Source organism: Mesocricetus auratus, unplaced genomic scaffold (genome assembly GCF_017639785.1).
Source record: "Mesocricetus auratus isolate SY011 unplaced genomic scaffold, BCM_Maur_2.0 Super-Scaffold_100047, whole genome shotgun sequence".
Lineage (NCBI taxonomy): Eukaryota > Metazoa > Chordata > Mammalia > Rodentia > Cricetidae > Mesocricetus > Mesocricetus auratus.
In genome coordinates this window covers 3,418,429-3,441,076 of record NW_024429224.1, presented here as the reverse complement: position 1 = coordinate 3,441,076, position 22,648 = coordinate 3,418,429, and the positions used below count along the sequence as shown (strand labels likewise).

Sequence of the window (22,648 nt, the reverse complement as noted above, 5' to 3'; positions counted from 1 at the left end):
TACCAAGCCAATAGATGGTGCCCTTAGGTTAGAGATGAGAAGACCCTTTCTTGTAAAATCATGATGTTACCTGGGACAGAATGTAATACAGTTCGCCTTTTCTGGTTCATGACCAGAGTGGACTTTGTTCTTGGTCCTGTGGGGTAGATAAAGGTGTCAGTAAAATACTGAAGACACTGAATTAATGTGATCTTCATTTTTCAACTCTGACATTTTCCCATGAAATCAACCTATCCACAACCAAATAAAAGCCCTTGTCAGGAGTACTTGTAGATCAGTTAAACGAAGCGTTCAGTTTTACATCCTTTGCTTTAAATCCCACTTCAGAGAGGCTGAGGTTAACTAATTCTTCTTTCCCTGCTCTTGTCTCAGAACTGGACCAGCTAAAAGCAGAGTACGTTTGTACTCATGACCCAACACTTGCTAGTCCTTACTCTCTGATTGTAGGTTGAATTAAGTGGAAAGTCACTCTGCATTTCTGGGTAGTTCGTAGGAGGAGGGTGGCACCACCTTGAGAGCTAGACTCCGGTTCCCACTCTTCCATTGCTAGCTGTGTAGCTTTGAGTAGGTTCCTTCACCTCTCAGAATGTAGATTGTTTCTGTGTCTGAAAAGAAGATACAGTGAATTAGGAGAAAAATACCCAAGTGTCCATTTTTTCAGTAAGTGGGATATCTAGTTTGTACAGTGCTTTATGATTGAACCAGGGAGGCCGTATAAATCACTAAAACCTCTGTTCTCTTGGTTTGAGGGTTCTGAGGGCCAGGACAGCTTGGGAAGGACTTGCAAAGCAGGCTAATCTGCAGTACGGGAGGTGGCTCTGAACCGGAGCCCAGAGTAAGGGTACCTATCTCCCCGGTGCTCCCCTCTTGTTCTGCAGGTAGATAGAGCGGGTGATGCTGTCCTCAGCTTCAGCCTCAGACCCCTGTTCTGGTGCCTGCGTGTGGGTGACCAGGAGTCAGGCATATACTGTAGGCAGTTATCAGACTCCACCTTAGCCTAAATAAGCATGGAGTTCGGTGGAGACTCTTTTAAGAGAACATTTCTCTCCATACTTTATGACATACCACCAAAATATATTAATAAGAAAGCCACATTTTAAGCCTAGATGCCTGCAGTTTTCAGACTTTTGTTAGGATTGTTGCTAACCTGTGAGGTCTGTGAGACCATCCATTTGCAATTATAAGGGAAACCCTGTTCCCTTCAAGTGACGTTTTAAATATTTACTGTACATGTAGAGAAGAAGGGCATTGTTTGAGATTCTAGTTTCTGAGCGAAAAGTGTTGGATGATTAAGAACATACATATTTCAGCATATTAACTGGGAATGTGTTTTCAATAATTTATTGGGAATTAAAAGTAGACCCTGACATTGAAGTACATTTGTTGATGAAAAGGAGGCATTCTTCCCCTCATGAGGGTTTAGATGTAATACTCAGTGCTTACTCAGGAGTGAAAACATCAAATTAAACTGTTTATGCTGACAAAGAACAAATCTGGATTTCAGCAAGCCATGCAAGATTGTCTGATTGCTTGCCCTGCTGCCTGCCTCCAAAGCTTTTGGCCAGCCAAGGCTTATAATGCAATGCATGCATACAATTAAACCTTTCAAGTCTGTGGCTTAGTCTTTCTGAGCCCGGAGAGGTGCTCCACTGCTCTCTAGTGGCTGAGCGCAGTCCCCTGGCACCAGCATTGCTTCATATTCATAAATCAGCTTCTCAGATGCTGGCATTGTTGGCCTTCAGTGCAAGCACCAGTACCAGGAGACAAGGCCTTGTAGGCAGAAATGGAGTGAAAAATGACCTCCATCCATAGGTCTGTGGAAAGCACCAGATTTTCCCCAGGAAGAGTGGCCAGTTGACTAACAATGAGAAAGTGTGAGTAAGTGCTCTGTCAGGGAGAGCTGACACTGATGGATTAGAGAGTTCAGTGGTGACTCCTTTATCGCCGCATACATCTTCCACTTTGGCAGACCACAGTTGCAAACAGGTCCTTGGGTGCTTAAAACGGACTGCTCCTTAGCAGGGGCATTCTTTCTTCCTGGGAAGCTCTGGTAAAATTGATTTGGGGAAAAGCAGTGGGCATCTATTTCATGCTGCCTCTCAGAACTTCTCGACATTGAAAAAAGAAAATTTTAACATCTTGGTTCCCATTAAAGCTGCCACTCAGTGACCTGTTGAGAATGAGTGTAAAAGTCACTGCTGGAGGACAGGGAGCTTGTCCCAGAGTCATTACGATAGCTAGCTTTCATTGAGCTCTTACTATACCCTAGTGTCCTATTCATTCCCAAAGCCACTGATTGCAGATGTTGCCATCCTGACTGCAGGGGAAGGAAGGAAGCCAGGGCAGCTGCTACACAGGACACCTCTTTTGTTTTTGTTTTTTGAGGTGTGGTGCTCAGAGTGACATGCCCAGAGAAGCCAGAGTCCAGAATCGCTCTGCTGGGTAGCTGTGTGCTTTCAGAGCTTGGGCGACTGCCGTGTCCCAAGTTGCTTCTGAGTAGTGCCTGGGCTTCCTAGCTCCTGGTTTAAATCTTCATTCTTCTTCTTACCAGCTGCTCCGCTATAGGGAAACTACTTGAAACAAGTGGAATATCAGTTCTAGTCTGTAACATGGAGAACTGTCCCCAATACCTGGCTCCAGGGCTGAGGAGTTTGGAGTTATCAGTAAATGTTTTCCCTTCTAGTCTGGTTTTAGATGTGGATCTTCTCAGAAAATCTCTACCTGCCAATTACCTAGAGCTTAGGCTGGCAGCACATCGTGGAGAAGCATTTCAGTTTCAGCTGTCTAGAATTGCTGTGTTTGATTTAGTATTTAAATACTGATATGTGAAAAAAATATGTTGCAAACTCCCAGACTAGACCTGCACATAGTCTGTGTTAATGCAGGCATTTTTAAATACATAGAGCAAGTAAGAGGCTGTGAATTTTCACAAGACATCTCAGATTTTGTTCTGAGTTTTTGCAGAAAACCACATTCAGGCTGAGCTTATAGGTCGAGCATCCCACCTCTGAAGTGTGAAACTGGATATCATGACTCTAGGTAGAGACTGCCACACTGGATCTCATGTGACAGGTTGCCTCTGGAACTTAGATCCGCTACATATTACATAAAATTACCTTCAGGCTATGTATATAGGTTGAATATGAAGCAGATGATTTCATGTTTAGTTTTGGGTTCCATCCCAAGATATCTCGTTATATGTATGCATTTTTCCCCAAATCCAAAATTCAGATTATTTTTGATCCCAGTGATTTTGGATAAAGGCTATTCAATGTGTACTAATGCTGGTAAGTACCTTCTGAAGTTTCAGAAAATTAAAACTAATTTTGTTTTTTGAAAAATGTGGTTATGTAATATAAATAAATAGAATGGATACCCAAGTGTCACTGCTAGACGCTAACAGCATGTTTAATCATTTAAAACATTAACTAAAATTTAGATTAAAAATTTTAGATAAAAAAATTTTTTAAGGTAAAAGCAATACAGATTATAGTCAGATGTGTGGTAATTAGCATGAAATCAACCAGGAGGGAGAAGCCCGCTAGCCTGCTTTTTTCAGTAGGAGCAGTAAGCTAAGGAAGCTGCCTCTCCTAGGCAGATTAATCTGGACTCTGTTGTTTTGCTTTCCTGTGTTAGAAACATGTGGTGGAAGAGAGAGAGCCCTCTGACTCTTAGGAGGATGGCATAGATCAGTGGCATCATAATTGCCTGACATGTGAGGCCCTGAGTTCCACCCCTAGTACCACTGGTACAAATGAAAGAAAAAGAAAATAGGGGGGTTATGATGACACTGAGGTAAAAGGATCATTTCACCATGCCAGTCTAAGCTATATAGGAAGACCATTGCAAACAAACCAAAACTAAAAAACTCACATTTTGTCCTTTTTAAAAAAAAATTTCAAGACAGGGTTTCTCTTTGTGACCCTGGCTGTCCTAGATAGAACTAGCTCTGTAGACCAGGCTGGCCTCAAACCCAGAGATTCACTGGTCTCTGTCTCCTGAGTGCTGGCATTTAAAGCATGTGCCATCATACCTGGCTCAGCTTCAGGATGCTTGGTGTGCTGCTGGTCATAAGTCATGGATTGGGTCAAGTTCCTCACTCGAGGGTCAACACCCCCCCCCCGTTTAAAAACTACTATGTGCCGTGTCTGAAGAGCCCACTTAAAACCGATGGATGTCAGCATGCCTTGGCATTCCTTAGTGTTATGTGCCTTCTGCTGCTGTTTGCTAGTCTGCTTCTAGATAGGTGCTGGTGTGCTCTACCAGGCACAGAGGGACAGGGTGTATTTGTAGAGACTGGCTGCTGCCCTTCCTTGGTCTTCTTGACTCATCACTGTACAAGGGTTTCAGGATGAGCTGCCCTTCCTGTTACATGGAAAGATGTGACGATAACAAGGTTTGCTGGTTTTGTGTATCCTTTCACAATGTTGGATTTTCTCTAAGTTTATACCTTAAAACTTGTAAGTAATGTGTGCTTTTTAAAGACAGATGTTAAATAAAAGGAAAAGGTAGAACTAAGTCATTCAAAATTAGGCATCTACTTTGAATCAGTGAGGTTGGAGTTGGAGGACAGCGGGCCTGGAAAGTGAGGCAGATAGTGAATGTGTAACCATTCTAGGGCTTGCACAAAGTCATCTCTAAATGCCAGTCACCAAGTTGTTCCTTGTTTTTCTGTTTAAAGAGCTTAGGAAGAGTTCTGGAAGCAGCAGTGGCTACTCAGTAGCTGTGGATGGATTGGGAAAGACAAGACTTGTGGAGGTTGCTGAGAAGCAGCTACATGGAAACTCCTGATGAGATGGAGAGCTTTGCTAGTAGAGTGCAGAAACCCAGGGAGGGTGGCCCACTCCTGTGGTGGTGAGGCTTGGCCACACTAGGACTGGATAAGAAATCAGATAGTTTTGTTGCTTTAAGACGTCTTTTTGAAAACTGATCTTGGGTTATATCTGTTTGCCTTTTATTCTTTCTAGTATGGTGAATTAGGGACCAGGCAGTAAATGTTCTTTTACACTTGATAAGATGTTGGTTGCTATTATGACTCTTGAGGACCTGTTCAGTTTTCCTGGCTCCTGACCAGTTACGTTCTCTATTCAGCACAGTGTAATCCAGCATGAAGCTGTTTGGTATTTGTGTGTCAGATTGCTGTGGACTGCAGCTGTGGAGGGGCGAGAGTGGTGAGCTCTTACAGGGTGGGCGGTGATGAAGGAGGACGGTTGGGAAGAAGAGTTGTCTCATCTGAGATTAGACTGCGAGGGGCCCAGGGACTGCCACATACCCAGGTGCGAAGGCTGAATCAGAATGGGCATTTGGGAAATGATAGTAGAGTGTGACTGCATTGGGGAAGGGGAAGGAGGGAGTTGAGGGTAGCAAGATCTGGCCATGACCAGTCTTGTGTATTCTTTCTGAATTGTTTTATGTAAGTAGAACGTTCTGTGTGAGAGGACCACATAAGGCAGCGGCTGAGATGGAATTCTACCTCTGTGCATGTTGGGCCTGTAATCTTGGGTGAGATGGTGACCGCTGCAGTGGGTTGCTGTAAGGGAAAGCTAAGTGACATAGGACGTTACATGTGGCACATTGATGCTCAGCGCTGGGCCTTGGCTGCTTTCTCTTGGTGTGCTCTCCTTTGTGCTGGAGTGAGAGTTCATGGAGCACTGGCTGGACCTCTTGTGTTCACAGAGCTCAGCCTCCTCGTGTGGAAAGTAGGTGTCATTACACCTGGCTCCTTCCCTGGACCTGCTGTGTAAAAGCACGGGCTCTTGTGCTGCAGGCAGCCTGTCCTCTGCCTGTCTGTGCACCCTTCCTTACAGGGAACCAGATGCTTTGGAACTCAGAGGGAGTTCTGGTGTCCCACTTAGAGAAATTATGTCTGTGGTGTTACTGCCAAGCAGGAAATAGTTTCTGATTGAGGAAGAATTGTTTGCTTGGGCAGGAACTTTTCTTTTTTTCATTTTTTAAAATATTGAATGAAGCTAAACAGAAGCAAGTACATACCTAGGAGAAAGAATAGAGAAACACTTACTGTGAAAGCACCAAGAAAGGGTGCACAAAAAAAAAGGTGGCCCAGGACCCCCCCCCAAGGAAAAAATGCCTTTAAGCTAAACTTGGTTTGTTTCTTTAATGATAATTCATTTCCATTCTCTACAAAGTTGTTAGCTCTTGGGTAAATACCCTGTCTTTTTGTATCCTTTTTAAAATGTGGATTTTCAGCCTGTTAGACCATTTACCCTTGGGCTGTTCCTCAAGATAGATAATCTTGGACACATTGGAAAGCAAGCCTGCCTTTGTCCACTCTACAGGAGCATTTTGTATCTAGAAGGGTTTTTTTTCAGAGATTTCCTCATTTGCAATTTTCTTGTTTCCTCCTGACAGCTGTCCTTTGTTTCCCACACAAAACCAGCTTGGTTTTTCCTAGTGCGACCTAGAGAATTAGAGTTTCTACTTGGGCCTTAAACAGAAACCAAGCTATCTATCTATCTATCTATCTATCTATTTATTTGTTTGTTTGTTTATTTGCTTGCTTGTTCATCTGTCCGTCCGTCCGTCCGTCCATCCATCCATCCATCCATCCATCCATCCATCCATCCATCCATCCATCCATCCATCCATCCCCCTTGACCCCTGAGTTTCATGGTGAGCTGGGGACTAATGAAACTGTTGGTGGGATGTGACCCTGTTTCCACATTTTTCAAGGACATGTTTATTTTGAAATCAGAGGCTTGATTTGGTGAGCTTGCCCCCCTGCATATACAGTTTTATATCTGTTTAATGTCCATCTCCTTTCCAGAGGGCTTTTACAATGTCCCTCTAGACCATTTTAGTGCCCCCCCCCAAAGGGAAATGCAAGAGGGGGAATGAGTTTGCCTTTTGCTCCCAGAACCTAAATGAATAGTCATTGCTTGTAATGCTGGTCTACACTTGACGTTTCCCACTGCTTTAGATGTGATGTATCCGGTGCTGTGAAGGTAATGATCCTCAGCCACAGCAATATTCTGTAACAGGAGTATCTGTCATATTCATCGGATTACCATGTTCATTGATTTGTGTCTGTAAATCTGCTGTTTCTACCCTTTAAATTTGATCTATAATTGGACCTCCTTAAATGGTTCAGATGTGGTAGTCTGTATTTCCTCAGCACAGTGTTGCTGTCAGCTTCTCCTTTTTCATTATACATTCAGTAGACTTGATAAAATCAGCAGGACACCTCATTTGAAACTGTTTAATCGCTGCCTTTTTCCTTTGCTAAACCATTGAGGTGGTCAAGCGATGTACACAAATCATTTTAAATAGAAAATATGGTTTTCTCTGTGACCCAGCTAAATAGATAGTGTTATGCAAAACAAGTTAAAAAGTAATAAATGCCAAAAAAATCTTCTAATTGGAGTAAAAAATTGTGGGCAACTGTATCCTCTCTCCAAAAGTAGAATATCCTGAAATAATGCCAGAGCTCTGTATAGACAGATGACGATTTTCTAAAGCTTCTCTGGGTTCTGAACAAAGCCAGATTACATTTTCAAATAGTGCTGAGCTGCCTTTGTGTCCACTCAGAGGCTAGGCTTATTTGTAATGCCTTTCCTTCCAACCTTGGTAGGGATACATTTGCTCTGTTAATATCTGTGTGGCAGGCATAACCTTTCAGCCATTTGCTGTTTTTTAATAATTTTTTGTGTCTTTGTCATTTTGTCTACTCAGCTGTTACTCTTCAAAAAGTACAAACTAAAAATAATAGCTCCAAATAAATGCCACAGAATACAGTGTTTTACTGTTGTAGCTGGGGTAACCTGGTGGCGCAGCTCGAAATCTCATTACCATTGGTAGTGTATCTTTCTCCCTTCCTGTGTGCCAAGGTGACTTTGCCAGGGCCATGCCATTAAAACAGTGTCTTTTTAACAGGGTTGATGTTTAGCACTGTGTCCAGAAGCTCGCCAAAGCAAGTGTGGAGCACAAGCTTCCTCACATAGGATAGAGGAAATTATGGGGCACTCACCTCTTGGAAAAATACAAATTCTCCATGACCTCATTTTCAAGCCTCAGCATTTCACTGCAGCGGCTACACAGTTAACCCTGCCAGTGATAAGAGGGCCAGTTGCAGGGCTACCTAACTAGTAGTAAGCAGCTCCAGCCTTTGGAAGAACGCTGGCATTCACTTGGATGTGGCTTCTAGACTTGACACTTATACTATACTTGAATGTGACAATGGGCATGTTTGACTGTTTTTGCTGACCCAAGGTAAATTGAAGATGGAGACGCTGAGTGTTGGTAAAATACACTAAAAGTGCATTTTTTTCTTCCAGGTTCTGGCTCCTTGGCAGCAATGGCTGTGTTTGAAGATAAGTTTAGGCCTGATATGGAGGTATGTAAGTGAGCCTCTGCAGGGTCCTTCTTTCAGGGATTGTCCCAGTTGTGTGCCAGACATTTACAGATGGATTCCTCCTCTGGAGCTTGCACAACTCTGTCCAACTTAATGTTCTGGCACAGAGAGTTGTTGAGGAGATCTGCTACTTGGGAAAGCATCCTCTGTGGTGGCCTTGTAGCTCAGCTGTGCTCTCCCTCGTGCTTGAGGAACCAGTGCTGTTTGGCTTTTCTCTGCTCTGGGATCTTTCAGACTCTGCAGGGTAGGATATTTTCCTGTGCACTAAGATTTCTGTGTCAGGGTACAAGAACAATCTGTTTTCCTGCTTTCTCACTAAAAATAGAGCAACTGTGTGTGTCTTTCATGTCACATAGACCTAACTTAAAAATGGGTCAGTTTCTAAAATCTCTGTAGACTTTCCAGTCTCTGACAGAAGTAGGGACAAAATTGTACACATGTAGAGTCCTCTCAGGGTGTTACTTATCTAATGTTCCAAGTGTATTGGTAAAGAATTGTTTCACTATATTTTCTTTGGTGGTAGAAAACATAGAATCTTGTGGAAGGCATTTGGTGTCTACTTTAATGATAGATGTGTCTTCCATGGAAGCCCCCCAAGAAGTCCCTTTGACAACAGATGCATCGCTTTTGCGTTGCTGCTTCCAAAGGTGTGGTGGATGTGCTGGGCACTTGTGGTGCCAATTATGTGTCATCACCCCCCCCCCCACACACACACCGTGACTTTATCTGCACCTTTGAACCAGCTCTGGGCAGGAGTCGTGAGGGCAGAACAGTCTTCACTGTTTCCATGTTTCTAGTTGATGTCGTCTTGATGGTTACATTTTTGAGACAGAGCATCAACTCTTTTTAATGGTTCATAGTAGGTAAACTGTTCAGGGGGTGTTTGCCTCATCTTTTCTGTCCTTTCTGATTTTATAAGTATTTTGTTTAGGACCCGAAGGATAGATATTGGTGAGGATTACTTTTTGACAGTATTTTGTGCCTGATCATCTTTGGGGAAAGATTGCATATGGAAAACATTTTGGTCTTCAGTTCTGTCATTGTCATTGGAGCAGTAAGTGTCATGGAGTTTCAAAGTTTTTTTCCTGCCCTTTAGATTTTGGGCCAAGTTCTGTGAAAGACACAGCTGGTCAGCCAGGAAAGGTGTCTCCTGTGCTCTTGGTACAAGAGACTAACATCACAGCAAGTAACGTGTCCCATGAGCTCTGTTTGTTTCTTTTTTTCCTGGCTACAGGAATTAAAACATGCAGAATCTAGATAGATATTTTCTATTAAAAAATGATAGCGTCTGAACTCCAATTAAGAAGAATAAGCAGGACTGAACATTAAACTGTAAATGAAATTAGAATTCTGTTTCATTTCTCAGTGTGAAAATTTATTCCTATATCAGCATTATTTTCTGTTTGGTGTCCTTAAATACATAAAGAAAAAATTATGTATACTAGGTCACTTAAAAAGAAAAGGAACCAAATCCAAAGTCTCTAGTTTTCTAAGTAGAGGAGTTTTAATGTCAAGCTCTTCTTTAAACCACATTAATCTTTTCAGATTTTCTTGCAAGTTTTGTTTTTTTAATTGATTAGAATCTCCATATGTTAAAGAAAACTGAGAATGGCAGAAAGAGTTAAAGTCTGAGGTTTATTAAAAATGACTTGATGCTTTCTTTGCCAGAGTAATTTTATACCGTGTCATGTTCGGACTGTAAATAGTTCAAAGACCATGTATTTAAGGTGAATGTGTTGTGGGGAGAGGCGGGATTAACCTCCCTTCAGTAAAACTCGGGCTTTCATGACTCTGAAGAGAGCATTTCTTAGATTTAGTATGCCTGTATTTGAGCATTTGATGCTCTTCTACGTTACCCGTGAGACCCTGAGACAGGCTGGAATAGTTCCCATTATATAAGTTTATACTTTTAGGTTGAAACTTAATACTGCCAATTAGTGAAAATCACTCTAAAGCCCAAGTGATAGTCTTAACAACTGCCAGTAGATAATACTATAAAAACTTGGATTCATGTTAATAAATACTTTTAAAAAATCTTGATTTGGGAGTGTAGCTTGGTAGAGCGCTTGCTTAGCACAGGTGAGGCCCTGAGTCTGATTCTTAGCCCACAATACACACCGTGATTAGTGTAGGTATGTTGATTAAATAAAAATAGTAAATCCCAGCACTCAGGAGGCAGAGGCAAGAGGATCTCTGAGTTTGAGGCCAGCCTGGTCTATAGAGTGAGTTCCAGGACAGGCAGAGCTGTTACACAGAGAAACCCTTTCTTGAACACCTCCCCCAACAAACAAACAAAAATATTAGTAAAGTTTTTCTTTTTCCTTTTCACACGATCCTACTGTACTTAATGTAAGAAGTTTTTTTTTTTTGCCAGGGGGTGGTGGCTAACACCATTAATCCTAGCACTCAGGAGACAAAGGCAGGTGAGTTTGTGAACGGATAACCTGGTCTACAAAGTGAGTTCCAGTACAGCCAAACCCCCAATAATAGCAGAAGTTATTGGGGAGACTTAATCTAGTTTTGAGGCTTGAATTCGCCATTTGTGTATTGTGCTGTTTTCCTGCCATATCCAGGTACTATCTAGGCTATTATTTTTCTTTAAAATATTCTTTATTTTAACAGTACATTGGTATAGCTTAGATGTCATAAATGCCAGGAATGGAGTTCCAGTGTAGTGTTAGCATTGTAATCACAGGTAACTGTCATTAAACAAGATGTCTTTCTTTGCTTCCAGGGCCCCTTCCAGTCATCCTCTTCTGGGCTTCTCCACGGCCATCTTAATGCTTACGTCTTAGGTTTACTGTCTAGCTGTAGTTAGTATCATGAAATCTGGGGCATTATGTGCTTGTTTTAATGTTCTCTAAGACATCAGAAAGTGGGTGCATGCTATTTAGAGAAATGTACCACCCTAATGTAAGCCTGGGGTGACCATTGAGTGTTAGGGAATAGAAAAATACTGGGGAACAGAGGTCATTTCAACCATTCTTGTCTGTTCATAGTCTTGCTTGCTGTTGACTTCTGATTGCCTCTGCCTGCCAGTAGCCCTGGGGATTTCTCAATGTATGTCTGTACTCCATTGTAACTCGTGTCCCATATGTTTGGTGGCAGTGGTTTAGGGGCATCTTCCCCACTTAGGGGCAATGAGACCGTCACTGTTTTCCCAGCTCTCAGTGTCTGCTTGTCAAGGCAGGAGGACCCTAAGCTAAAGTAAAATCTGAGTCATCAAAAACCACCTGAGGACCAAGGGAACTTTCTCTTCTTCCTGTCTGGAAAGTTTAGAACATACTTTTGAGACAACTGTAGAGAAGCCAGTGCACTTCTCTACAGTGCTATAGATACCCCACCTGTACTCAGGGACAGAAGATGGGGCACAGGACAAGTACTCATTGAGAAGGCCCAGTCCAGAAAAGCTGCTGTCAACCTAACGGGGACTCTAAGCACCCTGAGATGGGCCTCTGTTCTTAGGTCATCTGAGCTTTGGGCTGCCTCACGTGAAAACTCTTGGTTCAGAGTTCTGGGAAAACAAGTAGCTGGCTGGTGAATTTAAGGCACATTGAAAGCTTTTAAAGGTTCTCAGCTCGTTGAGAACTGAGTGATACTTGGAGCAGTCTCGTAGTCCTCACTGTCCTGTTTTTCTCCTTTGCTGTTAACCTGGAGGACTGAGAGTAGGGACTGCCTGTATTCATTTCAGTTTCCTTACATATATCGTGCTGGTTGGTGCATAGAGACAGAGCCGCTTTTGTTGTTGTTTGCTTTTTGAAACAGGCTCTCAGTATGTCGTCTTAAACATGGACTTCTGTCTTTCCTTGGTGCTGGGATTACAGGTATATGGCACATACCTAGTCAGTATTTGTGGACAAGTAGATGATACAAAGGGACCAGAAGTAACTTTATTAGCTTGTGCTGAAATTCATTCTTCTTGGAAGCAGCTTGCAGACTTTACCTCCAGTGTTCATAGTGTTCAGTTGCATTAGAAATGAAAAAATTTGCTAAGTGCTGGTGGCACATATCTTTAATCACTCAAGGGGGTAGAGTCAGGCAGATCTCTGAGTTTGAGACCAACCTGGTCTACAGAGTGAGTTTCAGGACAGCCAGTGGTACACAGAGAAAAAACACAACAACAACAACAAAAAAGAAAGAAATGAGGAATTTATCAAAATAGATTTCTTTCTTACTGGTGATAACTACCCTACTTTATTATTTACTAATCATCAAAAAAATCATATTTCAGCATTGTATGAGAGTGATGGGTTTCAAATGTGAAAGGTGACATGATGACAAGATCAGTTACTTGTTCTGGTGATGCTCAGCTGCGTGTCGCCATGTCTGCTGATTCTAAGCCTGGTAGTGACTGTTACCCACAGTGTAGCTGGGTGGGGAATCTAGTGTTAATCATACTGTGGTCTTTTTTAGATCGTTTTCCAGTTAATTGTAAGGAATGTGACCAAAGTACCTGGAAATAACAGTGATGGTCCAGAAGTGCAGACTTTACCCTGGAGTAGGGGTGAAGCTATTTGGTGGATAACTTGGGGCACTTCTCTTTCTAGTCCTTCTCTATAAGAAGGAATGTTTTCATTTGGCCTGGTAAGAAATTTCAACTCTTGAAGATTGTAATTCATTAAAATGGGTAGAAGATTAATATTTAGTCTGTCAAGATCAATACTGTCCCCTCTTTGCACTAATTGTCAGAATGCTGTGCAAGGGCTGCCGAAGGCTAGTGGAGTGCGGCAGGACCCTGACATCACAGGGAGCGGATTCAAAGGCAAACTGTCCTGCACCCTCTGGTATTGACTTGCAAATTAGCATCTGGAATCTAATTAAACAAGCTTAATGAAAGCAGCAGCTGAATGCTGCTGGAGAAGACAGTCAGCTTCCCCCTCTCCGTTACTACTCTGCACCATCGGAGCTGGTCACCAAACACATTGTGAGCACAGTTTAAAAATTAGCATTTATTTGAAGAATAGAAACTATTTTTCATTCTGTTACGTGTTTGGCACGCTCTGGCATCCCATGAGAGCCGTGCCACAGCAGATAGTGCACAATATTTATAAATCCATGACAAGCAATAATAGCAACTTGAAAATTTCTTTTGCTAGAATCTCAAGTTGAGAGCTGCCAAAAGCTGAGAGGATCAGATCTGCAGTGGCAGCTGCTGTGCCCTACAGTTAGAATTCTAGACTTTGAAGATGCTCAACTTAAAGCAATGAAGACTGCAGGCTTAGCCAATTTTTGCAGGTTTCTAGAGCTCTGGCTCTCTGCCTTTTGAAGATGACTTGCTGATGTTTCTGCCACTGCCTGAGGCGTGCTAACACCAGCAGGATCTTTCCTCCAGGCTTAGTGTGGCTTCAGTTTTAAGTGGCACATGCTTTGTCAGTGCCCACTGTGCTGGCCCTTTTTGTGGTTGTAGTACCAAGGGATGAGCGCTTACCCTGTACCCTTCAGAGGGAAAGTGCGAAGATAGATGGTGACGCATACAAGTGCCACTTCAGCTGTCTGATTTATGGAGTCATATTCCATCGCTCGGCCAGTGCTGGCCTCTAGAGAAGCCCTTTGCAGATTACTGAAGACGTGGGCTGCTATCGCCCTAAAGGCTTGTGGTTATATCACCAATGTGATGCCAAACACCTAGCTACTGAAGAAACAGGATTAATCTGTCATTGTGAGCAGCTATAGATGCATTTAAATAATGGAAGACTTGGTATCAGTATGCTGCTCTGACAGCAAGTCTTAGAAGTGATTGTGTGTGTGTGTGTGTGTGTGTGTGTGTTTATTTAAATAATAGAAGCAAAGATGCAAACTTCACCTCTGCTGTGCAGAGGGGCAGTAGTGGCAGAGATCTGCGTTATTTTAATCTTTAAGAAATCTGTTCAGTTTATCAAATAGGATGGTCCCAGAGGGAAACAAGAGCATAAATTCAATATGGTTAGCTAGAAGGGGGAATGGCGCTTAGGCATTGGAGGATTGGGCTGCTGGTTTGTTTCTATTTTATGCACAGCATGACCCTGGGCAACTGGGGGGGGGGTTCTAGTCTGTGAGCCAAGTTTCAGAGACCTACCTACAGGTTGTCAAGATGACTAGATGCTAGCAGTAAAACACCTTCTGTGGTAGTGTACGCAAAATTGGGTTTCTAAAACATGGTGACTGTCTTCTAGTTAGTAGTAGGTTGAAAACGTCACCTAGCAGCTACTAACATTAAGATCTGATATCAGGCATAGAGCAGTGAGAGCCTTGTTTCCCACCTGGAAGGCTACCATCCAAGACACATACATGTGGTGGACAGAGGGCAGCACGAGTCTGTGTGTCGTGGAAGTGTTTGCTTTTGGGGAGAGGTAATGAATGCAGTGGCCATAGTTTTAGATGTTTATAGTGTACCTGGCTCCATTCTAACAGCCTCCCTGTGTTTCCCCCCTTTTTAACACTCTTGGAGGTCAGTGCTTTGTTATCCACAGTTTGAAGGAAAGAAAATCAGCCTATAAAGAGATCAAATAACCTGTCTGAGGTTACATAGACAGTCAGCAGTGAGGTCAGAATTTGAACTCCTATCAGTCTGACTTGAATTGTTTGCTAAAGTCAGCTACTTTGTTGTTGTGTCTCTTGCCTGATATATAATACTTTGTCAGCAGAGTAGGAAGGTATCTTGCTCTTGGGGCAGTCCAGAGTGTTACTTTCCTCTCTCGAGGTCTTATGACGACACCTGAAAGCCAGGTTTGTGTCAGAGCGGGAACACAAACATCAACAACAGAAAGAACTCGGAACAGGAGAGAGTGGTGGAGAGAGGCAGGGCAGGAAAGGATACATAAATTTGGCTATAGCAGAACTTTTTATATCTAAGCTCTTTGTACCTAAGGCTTTTTGGCTATGCTTGTTTTTTCTTTATTGTTTTCATCTGTATATGTCCTCCATCCCAGATATCCTGTGGCTATTCCTCTCCAAAGTTTTCTGATGATGTTACAGAGTTGTTTTCTCTGGATCACTGATGTACACATGGCACAACCCTCCTCAGACTTAGTGATGAGACCAAGAGGTCTTTAAATGCTGGTGAGTGGCATTTGTTCATTTAAGCAAGTCACGAATAACCTGAATAGGAGTGGGGGGAGCAAAGCAAGACTGTCGTATTTGAATAATGAGGTGCTATCTCTCCCCAACTGCCAAAACTTTTTAATCTTCGTCAACAATTGTTCTGTCCAACATCCTATTTAGGTCGCATCTGTGGACTCTGAGCTCAGGACCCTGACAAGCAGCATATGAATTCTGTATTCATTAGTGATCTTGATCCTAATGCCTCTGTCCCTGCCACAGGGGCTCAGGTGTGGAAGCTGCTGGTTCATCCTGCCAGCTGACACTGAGAGGTTTAATGACTCTATGGGAAGATGACCACTGGCTGGGAGGTTTGCTGGCAGAACCCACACCACAGAGAGTGGTGATCAAGAAGGATTATGGGTTTTACCTTCTTGTGCAGCTTGAATTCCACTGGCATCAAACACAATTTTAAATAAATGTAATTTTTAAAAAGTCAACCTTTAACAAATAGTAGAAATGGTGTCAACTTGGCGAGCTTCACTTGACTCAGTTTCAGTTTTGAGCTTGTATTTATGTGGTACATAAATGTCTAGAGGAAAATCACTTCAACCCAAAATTTGTTTAGTGCTGGCCCCTCTGTTTATTGTGATCTTTTGCTTTTAAAAAAATTACTAGAATATGGATTTATTGATTGACTTGCAATACCATAAAGCATTTTGACCTTTTTTAGGTCACTTTCTTCTAGAAACACTGGATGCCTTATTGTTATCTATTAACAACTTCATTGGCACACAATTCATACTCATACAGTTGCCTATGTACAAGTTAGCAGCTTTTGCTATTTCATCAAGAATTGTATAGCTAACACCATAGTAAGTTTTGAAACATTTTCAAACTTCCTCTGACTCTAAACATCAAAATTATGTCATTGTTTATTTCCTGCCAAGCCACCTGTTCTGGGCATTTTTCATGAATGTGATTTGTGTATATGTATGTGTAAGATTTATTTTAATATTTTCAAAATGTTTCATTCATGTTGTGGCAGGTTCAGTCAGCACTTGTTTTATGAAGTTGTATTGTATGGACTATAGCATACTTTATATATCTATTCATTAGTTGGTGGACATTTGGATTATTTCTACAGTTGGGTACCTACCATACTGCTGTGAACATCCCTTCTGTGTTTGTAGAGCAGGGCTAACCATTTATGACACTGCCAGACCTTTCCATCATTTCTGAGTTGGCAGCCGCATAGGCAGGTTTTGATTGCTTCACATCCTTACCAATGCTTGCCAACTGTCATTTTGAGTACAGTTATCCAGGTGAGGATGAGTGGTGTCTCACTTCGGTTTAATGAATCCCTTATTAAGAGTAAGTGTGACTGTGGGAATGTGTAGATTGAACAGTTTAGCATCGTACATGCTTGTGAACTCTGGTTTCAGGCAGTAATTGGGATGATTGCGTATTTGTTTAAATAGTGAAAGGTACCTTTGGAAGATCTTTTGGAGGTTGTTTCTGTAGTTTGCCTTTGGTCATAATTCCTATTTGCTGGTTTTCTTAAGACCAGAAGCATCAGATGCTGTAAAATTGTGTCTTTATTGTTTTATCAAAAAGATAAAATACTAATTTCTTCAGAATTTTTTCCTCTGGTTTTATTTGACATACAACTTGAGGTTTTAGAGGTGTCAGAACCCTTAAGATACAATCCCAGAAACCCTGCATAGAATTATTATTGTGGTCTTTCTAGGTGATTAGTGAAGCTTAGCAATAAATAGATACTGAAGTCGGCATTCATGGGTTAGTAGATTTGGGGATTCCCTGTTAACCCTTTCTTGGGTGCTGATGGGAAGCACTGTTGGCAGAATGCCTCTTACCAGCATGGATGTATAAGCTCTTTCCCTTTTTTAAAAATCATGAAGCAGAGTTGGGAGAGGTAGCGAGAGGGGTAAGGTCAGGGAAGGGATTGTAGTCCATGTAGAGTGGGCAGACTCGTAAGTGGCAAACATGTCAGATTGGTTCTCTTTTAAAAAGTGAGTTTGGTGTAAGACTCTGGGTTTGATTTCCAGTAATGGGGTGGGGGGTGAGCAGGGGGGGATAAGTAATATTTTTGGAAACAACAAAATGGGCAGTAAGACAGCCCAGAGGGCAGACACCACTACCACCACCACCACCAACAACAACAACTACAATAAATAAAATAAACATTTCTTAAAATGTGAGTTTGTTCTCTTGAATTGGAACCCACCAGCAGCCCACCTTGGAGAGGTAGAAAGGGACTTCCTGAATTAAGGGTCCTCCCCAGGTTTTCCTGTTCTCATAGGCATTCTTGTGGAACCTTAGAGTGCAGTTTTTTGTTTTTTACTCTGTGTCTGATGATTCAGGAGCAAGACTTTGCCTCTTTCTGTACAACATTTAGATTTGACAAGAGATTGTTTTTCTCCCTTTGGTTCTTTGGGATTCCAGAGTCTTCTTGACTTAGAGGTATATCTTAGCCGTCTGTTCCTCTGGCAAGTCCGAGTCGTCACAACTCTGTCTCCAGGATGCCAGTTTAATGTTGTTATAGTGTTGGTTTTTACCTTTGGATCGAGACAGGGTTTCTCTGTGTAATATCCCTAGCTGTTCTGGAACTCACTCTGTGGACCAGGCTGACCTCGAACTCACAGAGATCCTCCTGCCTCTGCCTCCTGAGTGCTGGGATTAAAGACGTGCACCACCACCGCTGTATTCTGCTTTTAATAAAAGTTGAAAAAGTTGGATGTCTGGGGTATGGGATGAAAAAGGATGAAGTTTGTCCTATTGTGTTTGATCTTGGGAAGCAAAGGGAGGGAGACTGACAAAAGATGCCGTTCTCCTGAGTTCTCCAGGTGCCAGGAAGGGTCCTTAAACCTTAGAAAAGTGACTCTGAATCCCAAGGGTATGTATTTTCAATTATTCGAGGACCTGGCAAACTTGTTGACTTTAATTCTTTTAAAGAAAATTTCTGGTAAAACTATTTCTGTGCTGAGTTTCATATTCCTAAAGATTCAGTGTGATCGCTCAGCAGATTCTTCCTGGCGCCAGCTGAATGCGGCACGCTGCACATGGAGCGGGGCCAGGGGTGAGCTTGGAAGAGGCCGTCCTGAGTGTGGTGGAGACTTCTGTGCAGCCTTAGGAAGCAGATGGGGAGAGGGCTTCTCCTGCGCTGTGGTCGATAGGTAATTATTTGTGATGCATTTCTTTGGAGCAGGTGCTCCTTCTGAAATGCCTTTGCTTCACATATTTCGTATAACTGAAATGTAGACAGAAATGTACCGTATAGGAGAAATATTTCATAGTATGTTGCTGTCTGCACCTGTGGCAAAAATCCAGCAGGCAAAGTAAGACTTTGTGAGTAGGGGCTATGTGATCTGAGGGGCAGGAGCCAAATGCAGGGATGGTATTGAGTGGATTTAGTGCTGGGTGACTTCCATGTGTAGGTAGAATCAAAAAGAAGATAGTAAATGGCACCTTACCTTCTCTTGTTTAGAAGATAAAGTCATAACCTTTATCTTTCTGGTACTCAGGTGAAGCCAAGAGTTGGAATGCAGAGTTCCTTAGAAGACTAAAATAAGCTCTTATTCTGATTCCACTGCACACTAGAACTCTATTATAAAAATGCGAATCACACCTACCTACAAGTGACTATTGGGGTGTGGGCATGAGTGCATATTTCTGTGTCAGAGTGAGGCTCTGTTACAAATCCCAGCTGCGTATGTGACCAGAAGCTTGTAGCCTCTTGAACAATGGATTCCTGCTTTTCTTGTGTATGGGTTAGAGAAATAGATGCAAGAGATGAAGTATAGGACTGACTGAGTGTTACTGGATGGTGGCTTAGAATCCTATAAGTTTTCCTTGGCAGGTAATTTGGCATAAATTCTTAATGTAAATCTGTGTTAGTGGTGAAGATGTTATTTTAGTAAAAAAGATAAACTGCTGATTAATTCAGCATAGAGCTCAATTACAAATTGAAAGTGTCTCTGCGGGACTTCCAGGCCCTAAAGACAGCAGATGTTGAATTGGTACTCCAGCATATTTCACAGTGGTATGAAATATTAACATGGTTTATTATACTTGCGTGGTGTGTGATGTCAGGAAGGGGGAGGTGGTGGGCATGGGGACGCGCCACCAACATTACACATCCACTAGTACACACTGAAGTATGATTAGGAATTTTAGGAGAGTTTCCTTTCTTTTTTCTTTTAAAAAATAAGGTGGCTCTGTGGAGAAATTATGCTTAAAATAACATTTGGGGCTAAACATTTAAATGTAGTATCTGTGTAGGTTCATGTTACACATTCTGGTTAACATAAAAAATGGCAAGCATGGTATCAGGCACTTAAGCATTCGGGGAGACCACTACTTTCAAGAGTAAGGCCTAGAGGGCCTGCGCTGAGGTCATTGTGTCACCGTCAGCTTGCAGGGCCTAGAAAGTTATAAATTGCCTCTGTTGTTTTTGACTTCTGATCTAAAACATGGCAATTAAAAAAAAAAGTCTGTGTATTTTACACAGGCAGAGAAGCTTCATTTCTAGCAAAACGAAGAAGAGCCTCGGTTTTCATACCTGTTTACTCACAGGGGAAAGTCAGCAGTTTCATGTATGGAGATCTGAACAGACGGCTACCAGTATCTGAAGGAGTCGGCAGTCCTGAAGAGCGGGGTGTGACTAAAGCTGATCACCTCTTGGTTTTAGGGTGTTTCATGACAGCTTGTACACGTGCTAGTTTTGGTAGCTGAAGTGGCCACATGATTAGGATAAGAGAGTGACTTTCATACCTTCACAATATGTGAAGACTTTTAAAAAGGTGCCCATTCTCAGAGACTCCTAAGGCACAGCAAACTGGGCATTTTCCCCAGCCCCAGAAGAGCTGCTGTGGGCGACAGTAGTCTTGCGGAAATGTGGAGGCTGGCTTTGCCTTCAGCCAGAGGTTTGTTGATGAGGGTGTGCAGTGGCACACACAGGCAAGGGGCGCGTTTTTAGAAGTAGGACACTGAGGTGGGCGGGGACAGTGACAGCACTGGTGGGTTTCCCTGGGAGACTGAGACAACTGCAGAGTGTGCGGCTTGTCACATAAGTTGTCTTGGGGTTCGTGGAAGGGTAGGACACCAGCCCAAAGAGAAGTTCATTGTACACAAAGGTACTTGTTGTGGTCCTGCTCTGTCATTTGTAACTGTGGAGTTTAGACAGTTGAACATATTTAGAAGTAGGAAGACAAACTCCAGACAATGTATGGTGTCTAAAGTTGTCTGAGTGGTCATATTCAGAGTTAGAGTAGCCTTTTAATTAGCATGTGCTCTTCACTGTGTGCTAGGGCTGGAGCTCAGCAGCCCCGTCCCTGTGTGTGAATATTTAAGTTTAGAAAGCTGCCACATTCCATTAGAGGTGGCTATGTTTCAGCAGTGGGTGCAGGGGCTGTGTAGACTTGTCAGATGTCCTTTGAGATTTACGTGGCAGTGTAATTGGGAGATGCTGGTACTTAGTGTGTTGTGCATGGTGGAATGTGAGATTAGCAGCTGTAATGAGACCCCAACAGCATACCTCAGGAAAGTAGTTCAAGTTTTAACCTGCACAGGTAATATTACTTGTGGGTTTCTGTGAGATAATTTATACCATTCTTCTCTAGCCCTGAAACTGTGTAGAAACTAAAACTGATATTAAGTTGTGCTACCTACACACACACACACACACACACACACACACACACACACACACACACACACACACACGTTGTGTGCAGAGAGCACTGTGTGCATAGAATGCAGGTAGTTACAGCACTAGAAATATTATTTCTCTGAAATCGGAACTATGATAATAGCAGACAATTAGAAAGATGTGACCTCTTGACCTTGATTACTTGATAGATACATTGGCATTTAGCTCAGATGAAAGCTGAGTATAGTGGCAGCGCTCCTATCTTAACACCTGCGAAGCTGAGGCAGGAGGACTGCTGTTGCTACCTAGCAAAACTGCCTCAGAAAAATTTAAAGAACAAACTCTTTATTTTGTGTGTATGAGTGTTTGCTTGAATGTACACATGTGCAGCACATGTGTGTCTGGTGCCCAAGGAGGATAGAGGAACATGTTAGAGTCCCAGAACTGGAGTTACATACAGTTGAGCTGCCGCCGTGTAGGCACTGAAAACCCAACCCAAGACCCTCTGCATGAGCATACCCCAAAAGAAGGGTTTTAAAAACCAGTGTGGGGAGGCATGTGGGTTTGAGCTTTGGGCCTTGGCCTCTTGTGCAGCTCTGTATAGGCTAAAGCATAATCTGTGAATGGAAACCAACCCTTCAAGGTGTATGCGAATTGCTAGTCAGTGGACCAAAAGCTTGCTCTTCTGTCTCTTGCCCCAAAACTTTCAAAGAAAGTTTTGTCCTTGCCTTTTTGTTTTGCTTTAGTTGAAGACAAAATTATATGGTATCTTTTTATTGCTGATATACAGAGTGAAGGGAAAAGCAATTTGATTGTTTTGGGAGAGCTGTATTTTAGAGCTGTGAGCCTGTGAATCTCACAGACTTCCATGTAGGATTTGTTGAGGATAGATAGTATGGTGAAGTCATCAGGAGATGTTACCCAGCCGGACGCAGCAGGGATGCTAGAGTTGCATGGTTTAAGCCACACAGTGTCATAATTTGGGACATTGTTTGGAGGTTCTCTTTTCTTGATTTCATAGGCTTTGGAGTCAGACCAGAAGGTTTTATCTCAGGCCTTTCAGTTTTTGGTCATATGCCGTTGGCTGGTCATTTATGACACTGTGCTGATTGGTTCCCTGCATGTGTGACTTAGGAGTGAGAGAAGAGTAAGTGGGGGTGGGGGACATGGTTAGTGTAGTGCACTAGATGTGAATTTTCTGCCTCCTTTGCAAGCCTCTAGGAAAGAGAGGAAGTAAAATGTGATTTTGGTGCACTTCTGAAATATAGCAGTAAATTCTATATGGAAGATATATTGGCAACTGAGACTTAAAACTTCATATCCAATTTCATTTGCAGTATAATAGCTTCTTTCATAATTGATTTATTGGCTCTGTGCTGGGTGCTGTTATTATCAGTTCTGGAAGAGTGAGGCTTTTGCCTTGTAACCCTGCTGATAAGGCTAGTGAAAGCAGAGAAATCAGATCAGCAGCAGCAGCTGCCATGGGTTGTCAGCATGAAGGAAGGGCCCTGAACTAGCAACTTCCCCTGTGCACAGGAACAGCTAAGACTTAAAGCCCCGGGTGCTAGATTCAGGCCTCTTGCAGGGAAGAC

The 22,648-nt window shown here is 42.6% G+C and overlaps 1 protein-coding gene across 1 annotated transcript in view; it reads left to right on the top strand.

Annotated features, from left to right (window-relative positions):
- The window catches only part of Psmb7 (proteasome 20S subunit beta 7), a 57,518-nt gene that overhangs the window by 21,441 nt on the left and 13,429 nt on the right, over window positions 1–22,648 (top strand). The window contains exon 6 of the mRNA XM_005082082.4: window positions 8,292–8,350. Within this exon, the coding sequence (XP_005082139.1) occupies window positions 8,292–8,350 (59 nt within the window). The remainder of the gene's footprint in view (window positions 1–8,291; window positions 8,351–22,648) is intronic.